The sequence below is a fragment of the Hipposideros armiger genome, unplaced genomic scaffold (assembly GCF_001890085.2).
Source record: "Hipposideros armiger isolate ML-2016 unplaced genomic scaffold, ASM189008v1 scaffold_17, whole genome shotgun sequence".
NCBI classification, from domain to species: domain Eukaryota; kingdom Metazoa; phylum Chordata; class Mammalia; order Chiroptera; family Hipposideridae; genus Hipposideros; species Hipposideros armiger.
In genome coordinates this window covers 7,210,631-7,222,735 of record NW_017731367.1, presented here as the reverse complement: position 1 = coordinate 7,222,735, position 12,105 = coordinate 7,210,631, and the positions used below count along the sequence as shown (strand labels likewise).

The window sequence follows — 12,105 nt, the reverse complement described above, 5'->3', positions numbered from 1 at the left end:
TCTTCCTGGGTAAGGAGCGAGGCAGCTTGGAGAAGGGCGGCCTGTTAGCAGGACCGGGGGAGGCAGGGCAGGGCGCCGGGCCTCGGGGACTTGTGAGTCCCCACCGAGGCCCTGGGGGGGTTCGCCCGGCCAGAGGGAGCCTAAGCAGGCCTCCCAGCACCTTCCTCATGCAGTTTCTCCAGGCCTGGCTCTGAGAGGCAGGGGCACCGGACAGGAGCTCTGCCCTGGAGGTCAGGACTCTGGGTCTCTGCCCCAGCGCCAAGCCCACTCCCACAGGGGCCTCCCGCACGCCCTGTGACCTAGGGCCCAGGGGGGCCCGTATCTCTGCCTGAAGGCCAGGTACACTGGGTACCCCTCAGCTGTGCATTGAGGGCGGAGAGTGGGTCTCTGCACATGGACAGGGTCAGAGTCAACAGCTTTTTTTCTTTCTTTAAACTTTGGAGGCTCTTTGGCTCACGGGCCCCTTCTGCCTCTGTCCTGGAGACCCTGGTCATTCATCCATCCATGGACCCAAAGCTCTGGGCCCGGCCTGTGCTCCCGGGCAGCCTGTCTGTCTCTGGGCTCTGCTCTGCGTCCTCTCACCATCACCAGGAGCTCAGCTTTCGCGGAGGTCTCCTCGTGTGACAGTGGCTTGTTACCCAAGCTGGGCCCAGTGGGTGGGGGGCCGCGGTCACGCTGGGGCTGCAGCTGAGGCCGTGGCCACTGTGACAGGAGAGGACTTGCATTTGGCTGATGCCTCGATGAAAGCCGCATCTCCACTTCAAACGATTTCCCGAAGTAACTCTGGCTGTCTGCGTGCCAAGCCTTGCCTTCCTGTCCACCCACGCGTACTGCTGGTACCAGGACGCCTTCACTGCGGTGCGACCTCTGCCCCTGCCCCTTTCCCAGGAGAACCAGCACAATGGTGGCAGGAACACTGCAAGCTCAGCCCTCGGTAACTGACCTTGGCCCGGAAGGATTGCTGACCTCATAAACGTGTCCTGCGAGACCAATGCTGACAATGCCCGTCCCCCCCAGTCCCCAGGTGCCCCCGGCCAGCCCACTGCTCTGGACATGGGCAGCAGAGCAAAGACGGGGGCTCAACTCATTGCCAGTAAAATAGCAGGGTTTGCTTGTTTTTGTTTTTGCAAACATTGCAAAACCCCGTGACTGCATGAATACACTGCTGGGGCTTTCCAGGGCTTCGGAACAGGTTCGCACAAGCTCTGAAGCTTAGGCTGCATGAACTCAACTCAGTGTGCCTTTTGGAGGACTCCAATTTGGGGAACCAGTCATGTGCAGTCAAATGACAAATATAAGAGACAGTTCGGGATGCTTGCTGGACTGCTGCTTGGAACGGCAAGGTCTTGCAAAGAACCCAGATGCTCACCAGCGGGGTTGAGGGGATTGGGTGGGGGAGAGATTGCTGAGTCACCGAGCCTCCTGCACGAGAGGTCCCGCCAGGGACATGTGACAGTGCCTGCAGACATTTGGGGCTGTCTTACCTGGGGGTGTTACTGGCATCTAGGAGGTAGAGGCCAGGGCTGCTGCTGACCTCTCCACCAGACCCAGGTCGGCCCCACCATGGAGAATGACCCCATCCCATGTCCGAAGGGCCGAGGTTGAGACTCTCCACGCTACAGTTTTACTGACTGCTGGAAAGAGTGGGCGACTCTGATCTAACACACAGAGATCTGGCAGATGCCTGACATGTAGCATTCGATGACAAGATGCAGTTGTGGACCACTGTGTGTGGTCCGTGCCTGTTTCTGCAGCAAACACCCACGGCCCCGGGTGCTCGCGGCACTCAGCTGGGCCTGGTGGGTGTTGACACCAGGGACTTGCTCAGAGAGGAAAATGGAGGAGCAGGCAGGTACCATCTTTTTCCTTTCTTCACTTTAAAAATATTTCTTTACTTGCAACATGTATCCATCATTTGGCTTCTTATGGGACAAGAGACTGACATCTCCCTGGGAGCAAAGCCGGAGCTGAGCTGCTGCTTTCAAGGCCCATGGCTGCCTCCAGACACCTAAGCAGACAGATTTAGCGCATTTCAAAAGGCATTTCCAGCCCTTTAATTTGGAGATGCCGTCCTCGGCCCACCTGGGCCCCTGCCGGGCACGAGCCTCCAGCTCCCACGTCCGTCCGTCCGGGCTCACAATACCAGCTTCTCGGATGAATTGAGGAATCGAGGACAAGCAGCTGGAGGCAAGACAGGCAACTGCTGTGTCATCAACACCAGGGAAGGAGGAGCCGGAAGGTCCGAGGGAGAAAGCCAGGCGAGCGGCCGCCGGAGCACATGGCGTGGCTGGTGCCCGGCTGCCAGCAGGGACCCTCGGGCAGGAGATCCCAGGGAGCCCCAAGGAGCAGCAGCACGGGCCCTGCTGCCCGGGTGCCTCAGCCAGGCTGAGAAACACGCTGAGCCCCAGTTCCCATCAATCCGGCTTTTATGTGGCGATGAATAGGCTGAACAATGGCTCGGTTTCAGGCCCCGGACAAATGGGCCCAGCCTGAGTCTCCCTGCAGCAATTAGGAGCCTCAACATGGTGGGTCCTGGGATCCTGGCGGCCAGTAAGCCTCATGAAGACAGACTCCTTCTTGGGTGTGGGGGAGGACAGTCTCCGTCCCCTGGGGGTCTGTGGCCAGCCCGGACCCCTCCTGACCACAGGAGGAAGTGCTGTTGGCTGGTGGTCACTGCCCCATTGCAGTGGGCAGGGAGGTGGCCCTTGGCATTGGGTGGCGTCTCCCAACTTCCTCTAGGACGGCCCCCCTCCACTACTCCCTCCACACAGTGGTCAGCCTCTGCTCAAACTCTCCACTCCAGCTGAAGTGTGCCCACCCTGCAGACATCTCAGAAGCTACGTCCTGTTGTACAAACTTAAACTTGAGTAACTCTCCGGTAAGCTGCCACCCTTCTCCTGCTGCAGTCCATGTCAGAGAACCCTTTGGTTGTCTCCCAAAAGCCACGAATTGAAAAGGCCTCCGGGCTGCTTGTGGACGGACACCTGGCTGGGTCGGCAGCAGCACCTAGGAACAGGGCCTCCCAGGCCGGGCTGGGCAGCCCGCTACACACATCAGCTCCTCACAATCAGGGACCCTCAGCAGACCAATGGCAGGGTGAAGCCTGGGCTCATCCTGAGAATATGGGCCCTCAGGCCGGCCAGGCCTTCCTGGAGGCTGCAAAGGGCACAGGTATGCACATGGGTCACTGTGTATGGCCGCCCAGGGAGGGGGGATGACCTCACACACAGGGACCTCCCCCAGCCCCCACCGTTTGCTGTCAGCTCCATCAGGTCCCTAACTTGGACCTCGGTTTTCTCCCCCATAAAACGGGGACAATAGGAACAGCTCTGACTGAACCGGGAGCCGAGGATTTTGGAGGATGGTCCCCGGAGGGTCCTGACCCAGAGTGACTGACAGCTATGCCAGCTGCGCCAAGCCAGGCCCTTTGCAGATGAAGCGGGTTCCATGGAGGACAACACCCCTGGGATGGGATGACCCGAGTGAGCGTCTCCGCGTTTTATCACAACGAGGTGACTGAGGGCCCCCAGGCTCACCGTGCGTTTGGCTGGGCCCGGGTTTGGCTCCAGACCCATCTTGGAGCTCTGACCCCCTGTCCTCAGCAGACACTGTGTCCTCAGGACTGAGGACTAGAGGCCCTGACTCAGCTCTGAGCCCGCCTCGCCCCCCCACCCCGCCAGCCTCGGTCCTGGACAAGCTCTCCTAAACTTCGTGCACTGGGAAGCACCCTCGCCTGCAGCATCCGTCCCCCACGCCCCCCGAGACCCCAGCACCGGACACCTGCAGGAGCCCAGTGGGCACCCTGCATCTGTAGTGGGGGCAGTTGTCCCCCACGGGGCAACCCCTGACCAACGGACACCACAGACAGCAGATAAACGCTGCTTCTTCTGGTCTGAGACGTCAGGAGACCCTGGATGGGCACCGGCCACACACAGCTCTGCCAGGAGGACACTATGCCCTGCTCCGGCCTTCCTGCCCCTTCTGTGTCCCTGTCCCTGGGGTCACTGCCCGCAGACAGCGTGCACGCACACTGAGACGATACTGATGAAGTCCTGCAGTGTCGCTGTGACCTTGGAAGCTCCGTACCCAGGAGGAGGCTGAATGGGGAACCCCGAGTTCTTCATCTCCTGTTGCCGTCACGGGTGGGGACCGAGGGCCTCTCCCTCTGGGTCCCGTCCCTCCCACCCAGCCAGGGCCACATCTGCAGCCCTGGACGTGGTCCCTGCACCGCACCGTGGAGGCCCTGGGCCACCTTCTCAGGGAGCATTTCCAGAAAGAAGGCCCTCGTCCTCAGGGGCCTGTGGGGGAGGGGCACAGCCCGTCCAGCGTGGGCACGGCGAGGGCTCCAGGCACCTATCACAGCTCACCTCTAACGCCAATGCTTCTCCCACCCTGTGTCACAGGCCTTTGGGACACTGCACCCCCATGTCCCCACCCCTGGCCCTGGGGCCCCCCGGCCCTAAGCCTGTGAGAGAAGGGGCTCTTCCAGCAGCGGTCTGCCCACCTCTCTGCCTCCATCAGGCCTCTCTGTGACGAGCCCAGATGGGCCAGCTCTAGATAGCCGTGCAGACTCAGGGTGTGCTGGGCCCGGAGCCCCGCTGACCGGGGAGCTCGGCTGCAGCCCGCCTGCCCACCCTGTGTAATGCCCACGCCCCGACAGCTGCAGGAGGGAGCGTCTCGGAGAGGATCATCCCGTGCCTGCTCCCCCGCCAGGCTGATCCCCTTCTCGCCTGTGCCGGAAGCCATGGTTCCCGGCCGGACCCTGGGCGTGCAGCCACGGGCAGGGCCAGCAAATTAAAATGCAGGTCGCCCAGTTAATTAGAATTTCAAATATTCAACAAGTCCATTTTTATTCCTGTCGTATATCTATCCACCCTCGTTTCCCGAGGGGTCCCCACTGCCGGCCTCACTCCACCCCGGGCCAGGAGCAGCCTCCTCACTGACCTGGGGCCTGGTCAGCAATTCTCACAAGCCAGTGAAAGGAGGGAATGGTGTTTAAGAAGGATCACGTGGGCCTCAGACATTGTAGCTTTCAAACCTCCGCGGTACCTTGGCTGAGGGTCCCTGACGTCTAGTCTGGCACTTCTGCCCCTCCCCACTCCGGGCCCAGTTGGCCGATTCCAGTGAGAACGACGCCCCCTGCAGCCCACTCCCGGGACCGGCCGTCCCCGACTGTGGGTCTGGTTTTCCAACACCCGGATGTGAAGGATCTGACTTCTAGGTTCCCAGGACGTTGGTCCCAGTCTTCCAGAGCTGTCATGCCCACCCCGAACGGGACAGCAGTTCCCCTGCAATGCTTGTCTCGCGTGGGCCTTCCCGAGGCAACTTAGCTCTCATCCACAAAACTATTCAGGTTCATTAGGTTTCATGACATTTAACTAAATCCTTTTCTTAAAACGACAAGTACGATTGGAAGCTATGGCTACGGATACAAAGTAGGTGACTGTGAGATGTGTTCCCTTACCCGGAGGGAGCAGGGGGCAGGCGCTTCTCAAGGGCACCTGGGTGGGTCCCAGGTTTTTTCGAGGACAGCAGAGCCAGGCACTGGCCCGGACACCCAGCGACAGCTGTGTGAGCGGCCTGAGGACTCGGCTGTCACACTGACTGGGTGAACCCGGGCGCAGCACTGACCCGACCCATGAGTTCAATCCATCAGTGCTCTCACGCAGCCCTCCCACCTGCTGCCAGGAGCTGTTTCAGACCTGGGACACTCGCAGACTTTCCAGGGGCCACGGGCTCGGGAAGGAAGTGCACAGATGACATAGCCACGTAGAAGGGCAGTGTCACCTGCTAGGACTGAGGACGTGAGATGGAACTGGGAGGTGGCGAAGTCTCCAGAGGAAGTGAAGTTGCTGGGCTCAGGGAGGGGCAGCAAGCGAGGCCCCCCAGCACTGAAGCGGCGGGCACATCCGGGCTGGCCAGAGGGGACACGGCCTCCAGCCGTGGGAAGCGTCAGGCAGGAGGAACACTCAGGAGGGGAGCCTGTGTCCAGGAGGACCTGTGGCTTCAGGACTTAATGAACAAGGGTCTGGCCTGCTTTGAGACAGTTGCAAGGACTGTAATCAGGAGATCGAGGCAGGGGGCGCTCACCCTCAGGAGCGCAGATTCTCAGTGACCTCAGCAAGAGGCCACGCTTGGTGTTCCCAAGCCGGGTGGCAGGGGGCGCCCAGAGACCTCCTAAAGGGAACATCGGCCGTGTGGGCTGGGCAGGTCGTGCCCCGGGCCTCACCTGGTCTGGGTGAAGACGTAGAGGACGGAAGGGCCCCAGGCCAGCTGCCCTGACTCGCTCCCTCCTCACATGCTGGCAGAGCCCCGACGCTCACCCCTCTCTCTGCCCAGTTAGCGCAGGAGGGAGGCAGGCAGGGAGGCCTCTGTCAGCTTGTCCACCAAGACCCGTTTTGTGCAACCAGAGTTTCTCCTCACCCCACGCAGGTGGGACCTTCAGAGGCCTCCAATGCATCCACAGGGAGGGTCCTGTGCAGGGCAGGGGCTGGGGGAGCAGGTAAGGGGACCCGCCGCCGCGGCAGGGGTAGTCAACCAGGCTTCACAGCAGAATCACCTGGGAGATTTCACAAACACCAGCCTGGGCCCCATTCCAGACCCACTGCATTAGAATCCCACCTTCGGAGACTCGGGGCTGGGAATCCCCGTTGTGTAAGACCTCTGCAGGTGGTCCTGATGTGCAGCCAGGGTTAAGAACCTCTGCTTTACACAGTGGCTCTCAGAGTCTGGCCCTGGACCTGCTCAGCACTGCTGGTAACGTGACAGAAACACAGAGTCCCAGGCCCACCCTGGGCTCTTGACTCAGTGGTCTGAAGGGTGCAGCCCAGGACCCTGCAGTCTAACATGTCCCCTAGGTGATTCTGGCACTGCCCAGGTTGAGAACCTCCCTGTGTCTCGATACCCTACGTGTGCTCTGGGGGCCAGCAGCCCAGGCATCTCCTGGGAGCTCATTACGAATGCAGAGTCCCAGGCTCCCCCCAACCTGCTGAATCAGAACCTGCATTTCAACAGGCTCTAGGGACCCCACTGAACAAGAACAATACAAGGCTGTGTGTGCAGACTCAGCCGGCGCATTCCGGGAAGGCTGTTGGGGGAGGGGGCATAGGGGTCCCCTCTAGGGGGCAGAGGAGTGGACCTCCAGGTGGGGGCCTTTAGGTGGGGTTCTCTGGCTTGACATTAATGGAGCCATTCACAGTGGTAAAGGGGCACCGGCCCACTTAGTGGAAATCCGGTGAGGACTGTGGGGTTGATTGGCAGCTTCTAGATGAGCTGGGGAATTTGGGGAAAGAAAACGATTGAGCTCAGAGTTTAAAATTCCCAGCCCAGGGGGCAGATAAGGAGCCGGAAACTTCTATGCTGTGCAGGAAAGGGCCGAGCAGCAGGCCCGCCTGCCAGGTGGCCTTCGGCTGGCATCCGGGAACTCGGACTCCAGAGGGTCCCCGGCCCCTCCCCACGCCCCCGCAGGAGCCTGGAATCTGCCCCAGGCAGGGGTGCCCTGAGCAGCCCCAGTAACGCTGGGCGCTGTGTCTCTAACGGGCTTTCCCAGTCCTCATGTGTGTCGTCATGACTGGTGGCAGGGAATTAGCGTGTCCCGTGTGGCTCCCCAGGGAGGGGGCTCTGGGAGCTCCCTCTCCGTCCCCGGCTTCTCCCCTGAGCCTCTCCCCTCACATGCGCTTCGCTCCGTTTCTGTCATGAATCCCAGCTGTACGTCCTGGGAGTCCTCCTGGTGAGCCTGGGGGGTCTTGGAGACCGACACAACTGCCTTAAGAGAATTCATTATTCCTGTTAGGCACAGGATCCAGACTTCTGAAAATAAAGCCCAAAGCTCAGTCTAGCAGGGGGCAGCACCCCAAGGCTGACAACTTCAGCTGAACTGAAGCTGGGGACCCAAACCCCTAAATTCTGCTAAGCCTCCTTTGCCAAGAGAAGCCGTCCTTCCTCCTGGTCTGGGGGGTTCATCCACCCTCGCCTGAGGACAGTCCGGTGTCCTCCGCGGTACCCGTCTGGCGAGGGGCTGCTGGCTCCTTCGGGACCAAGAACACCGTGCCTCCGCTCCCACACCTATGACCTGACCCTGAAGTTTAGGTGTGACCCCAGGAGGCACCACATGTGTTCATTTGTGTCAGCAGAAGCACAGGGAGCAGACACGGGGTGGCCTGAGGTACAGGTGATGTAATTCTGGATTGGCCCGAAGGATTGGCCTGGGCCACTCAGCAGAGATCCTGGGCTCACTGGGCGACAGGGAGTGGCCTCACCTGTTTGCGTGAAAGCTGCCGACACAGAAGGAGGCTGAGGGCCAGAACGTGTCCCTGGAAGGATCAGGTGCCCAGAAGTTCGGGGCGCCCGGGGTGTGTGCTGGATGGATCTGTCCCCTGAGAGCTGTGTACCGCGGCCGTGAGGAGCATGTGGATGAGGTCCCTGCAGCCTTAACGCTCCCTGTGGTGACCACACTAACCCTGGGGACTGCTGCCCTGGACGTGGCCCTGGGTTCATGAGTGGCGGGACCCCTCGGGGCAGGGCCATGGGGCGTGGCTCCTGTCATGGGCGTAATCAGAGCGGCCTGACGCACAGAGACCCTTGGTGTCTCCGGTGGTGTCCTGGGGACGTGGAAGAGCTGCCTTGCCTACAACAGACAGACTCGCTCACTGTGCTGTAAGCAGGAAGGCTCCGATCTGAGATGCAGTCGGGCTGAACACCCACACTTCCTGCCTACGACTGCTCAGCCGAGTCGTTGGCCGGGGCACTTTCGGGGGCTGCCAGGAGCTCCCCGAGGTCCCGTCCCACCTGTCTGGCCCAGGGCAGCTCTGTGATTGCCCGGTCCCTGTGAGGGGGTCTCAGCCTCAATATCAGACTTAGACTGTTTTTCTCTCCTGGGGCAGAGGAAACGGGTTTATTTCGAGTCCTAGTGTTGAACTCAGTCTTACAAATCTTAGAAGTGGCCTGAGAAAGATGTTTGTCTCCCAATTTGATCTTTGGATCAGATTCCCAAACGTGGACTCGTGCAGTTCCGCTCTGGCGGGGGATGAAATGCTGTTTGATGGTTCCCGTAGGTGACGTCTGTCCTTGTCCTGGCGTTTATAAAGGGGATCCTGTGTGCTGGCAGCAGATGCCCATCGGGCTGTGAGGCTGAGGCTGAGACGGGAGCAGAGCAGGGTGGCGAGGTAACCTCGGGGAGGGCAGCAGATGGGGGTGCGTTTTCTTAAATTGTTGAAATTAAATACAGCCAGAGCAACGCAGGGTTTAGCCTCAGAATAATACTTGGAAGCCACTGAAATTGAAACCGCTATGAAAACACTATGAGCTTGTCTTTGCACCAGAGCTGTTTTCCCAGGAGTTGTCCACTTTGCGGGTGGCGGGAAGAAGGTGGCGCCCTGATGGGTGGGTGGTCTCACCCTCGGGGTTCCTCCCGCTGCAGGTGGACCTGAGCCAGTCAGCGGTCAGTGGGGATGTGCCTGAGGAAGATGAAGACCTGCGTGCTGCCCGGGGTGACCCTCTGCCTGCTGCTGGTGCCCCTGGCGGGTGAGCGGCTCCCCGTCCTCCTGCCCGCTCCCCTCTGCTCGTCGCCCCCGTGCCACCGGGGCTGCGGACGTGTGGAGAGGCCGTCCTGGGGTTCTCCTGGGTGACTGCTCTCCTCTTCCTTTGCAGGGGCCAAGCCTGTGCAGGACGAGGGAGGTATGGCATCTTCCTCCCATTTCTTGTCTTGTCTCGTGGGGGGTGGAGGACGGCAAGGGGCTGGGTGGGAGCAGATGCAGGGGACCCCTGGGTCAGTTCCAGGCCCAGCTGTGCGGGCAGAGCGGCTGGAGCCTCTTTCCCAGGCCCGGCCCTCCCGGCCTCGGGGGACACAGGCAGGAGGGAGCCAGGGCTCTGCATGGTGCTGGGACCCTCCGAGCCCCTGAGGACACTGCCACTCCCACCCTCAGACCCAGAGTCCTAGCTCGGTGTAGTAACATATGGGCTCCAGGGCGGGGGGCGGGGGGGTGGTATTCTTGGAAACCCCACTAGGACGCCCCCACGTCCCCACCACAGCATTCCCTCCCTGCTCAGTGTCTCCGGGACAGAGGCCAGACTTCCTGCACCTGCTCCTCTCCCCCCTTTGTCCCCTACTCCAAGGGTCCGAGGGGCAGGGCCTGCGTCATCCCCCATCAGCTCCTCTGATGGCCAGGCTCTAGGGTGCTTCCTGGGAGGACGCGGGACGACCCAGGCTGCACTCCCAGCTGAGAGGGTCCCTCACTGCACTGGCTCTGCTGAGCACCTCCACCTGCCTGAGGCCTCCGTGGGGGTGGCCGGGGGGCAGGACGAGTGGCACAGCCCTGAGGCCGGCCGTCGTGTCTTTCAGACCCCTATGCTGAGCTGCCGGCCATGCCCTACTGGCCCTTCTCCACCTCTGACTTCTGGAACTACGTGCAGTACTTCCAGACGCTGGGGGCCTACCCCCAGATCGAGGAACTGGCCCGCACCTTCTTCGCTCACTTCCCCCTGGGGACCACCCTGGGCTTCCACGTCCCGTATCAGGATGACTGAGAGGTGCCCAGCCTGGTGCCCTCGGGCAGGCAGGGATTCTGCGGGGACATGGGCCTGGCCTCAGTTCAATAAACTCCTGACTTAAAATGCACAGCACACGCTGGTGGTTTTCTTTCAAGAGACAGGTCTACCCAGGACTCATTTTCCTCCTCATTCGACACGGGAACCTGCTCCTTTGGCCATTAGCGAGCGCTTCTTTGGTAAGCGTGGGCAGCTTCTGTCTACAGAAGATGCAGCAGCTGTGGCTCAGGACCTGCTGCCCTGTGTCACTGTCTTCTCATCCTCACCATGACCCTAGGAGCGGTGCTGCAGGGCCCCTGGGGTGCAGGTGGGGGAACTGAGGCAGAGACACCAGGTAACTGGCTGAGTTGTTGACGGAACCCAGGTCCCATCCAGGCAGCTTCACCCCAGAGCCCCTGCCCTTAGCCACCAAGCTAGGCAGCAGCCAGACCTGCCGCGGCCATGCCGGGCTGGAGGCCCTGCCTGGGCAGGCACCCCTCACACTCAGCACCCTCCTGAGGGCAGTTTGCACCAGGCAGCAGGGGCTGCATCTGTGAGGAAGGGTCAGGGGCCTGGACACACGCAGTCTGCCTGCCGTGTGCTCTTCGGAGCGGGAGGTAGGGTGGGCAGGGAGCGTGGACGGCGTCTCAGGGACCAGACTCCCCTGTGGGAGCACCTGCAGTCAGGTGGCGAGCCCTCACAGGCAAGCGTGCCGGCCGGAGGCCCTGGGGGGCACACCCCGTCAGACGGAGAAACCTAATGGGCTGCAATCAGATTTTCTGTTCAAATAAAATAATAGAAAGTATGGTGTATTTAACTATAGATACTGGTATTTGTACTAGCGTCAAACTGTAGAAACTGTCACACATAATAAGAAGTATGTAGGGCTTTGTGAAACTTGTGTGTTACACTTTCTCTCCGGGAGGAAGTGGGTGATGGAGCTGGGTCTAGTCCTGTGTGCCGTCCGGGAGGTTTGGTAGGCAGTCCTTTAAGATAAGTGAGGCCATTTCGGCTGCTCAGAGCAAGACTGAAGTTATCTCAAGCAGTAGGGGACGTACCTGCGAGGACTCTCAAAGCAACAATAGGGGGGGGTTCTTCCTGGGACGCAGGCACAGACCGCAGCAGGGCTCTGAGGGCCCTGGAAAGGGGGAGGTGGCTGCAGTGCCCAGAGCAGCAGGCCTGGGTGCCGCCTGTGGCCACCCCACTTGCCCCAGCCAACCACAGGCTGCCTGCACTCTCACCTCCACCTCGTCATCTCCTGTGGGTTCTCTCCCTGTGCCCCCGGTTAAATTCTCAAGAAGAAGACCGTTGATCTAGCCAATCGTTTTGGGGAAGTCCATACATTCTTTGTCTCTTTCTTTCCTTCCCTTGAGCTAGTTTGAATTTGGTTTCTGTAAATTAGCTGCATTTTTTGAAAAAAAATTCCTGATTCGTGTAACAGCTGGACATGAGGATTGCTCGTGAGTTCCTACTGGAGACAATTGGTTCTCAACCAAACAAATCAGAGAAAAGGCGCTCTTGACAGCAGGATTTCCCTGGTATTGATATGTGTGTGTGTGTGTGTGTGTGTGTGTGTGTGTG

The 12,105-nt window shown here is 60.4% G+C and overlaps 1 protein-coding gene across 2 annotated transcripts; it reads left to right on the top strand.

Moving 5' to 3' along the window:
• Positions 1-8,596: 8,596 nt before the first annotated feature.
• On the top strand, positions 8,597-10,620 carry OTOS (otospiralin). 2 transcript variants are annotated; one of them, XM_019628640.1, is made up of 4 exons: positions 8,597-8,655; positions 9,419-9,522; positions 9,649-9,675; positions 10,340-10,620. In XM_019628640.1, exons 2-4 carry the CDS (start codon positions 9,450-9,452, stop codon positions 10,522-10,524), a joined length of 285 nt encoding a protein of 94 aa, XP_019484185.1. In that variant the 5' UTR covers positions 8,597-8,655; positions 9,419-9,449; the 3' UTR covers positions 10,525-10,620. The 2 variants fall into 2 exon arrangements, with proteins under 2 accessions (XP_019484185.1, XP_019484177.1); XM_019628632.1 differs by lacking the exon at positions 8,597-8,655 and adding an exon at positions 9,057-9,164.
• The last annotated feature ends 1,485 nt before the right edge of the window (positions 10,621-12,105 follow it).

Bases quoted from the DNA above. Each gene is read 5' to 3' on its own strand.
- OTOS (XM_019628640.1), top strand. From the start codon at position 9,450: ATGTGCCTGAGGAAGATGAAGACCTGCGTGCTGCCCGGGGTGACCCTC. The intron at 9,523-9,648 runs GTGAGCGGCTCC...CTTCCTTTGCAG, and splicing joins GCTGCTGGTGCCCCTGGCGG to GGGCCAAGCCTGTGCAGGAC. The intron at 9,676-10,339 runs GTATGGCATCTT...CGTGTCTTTCAG, and splicing joins GCCTGTGCAGGACGAGGGAG to ACCCCTATGCTGAGCTGCCG.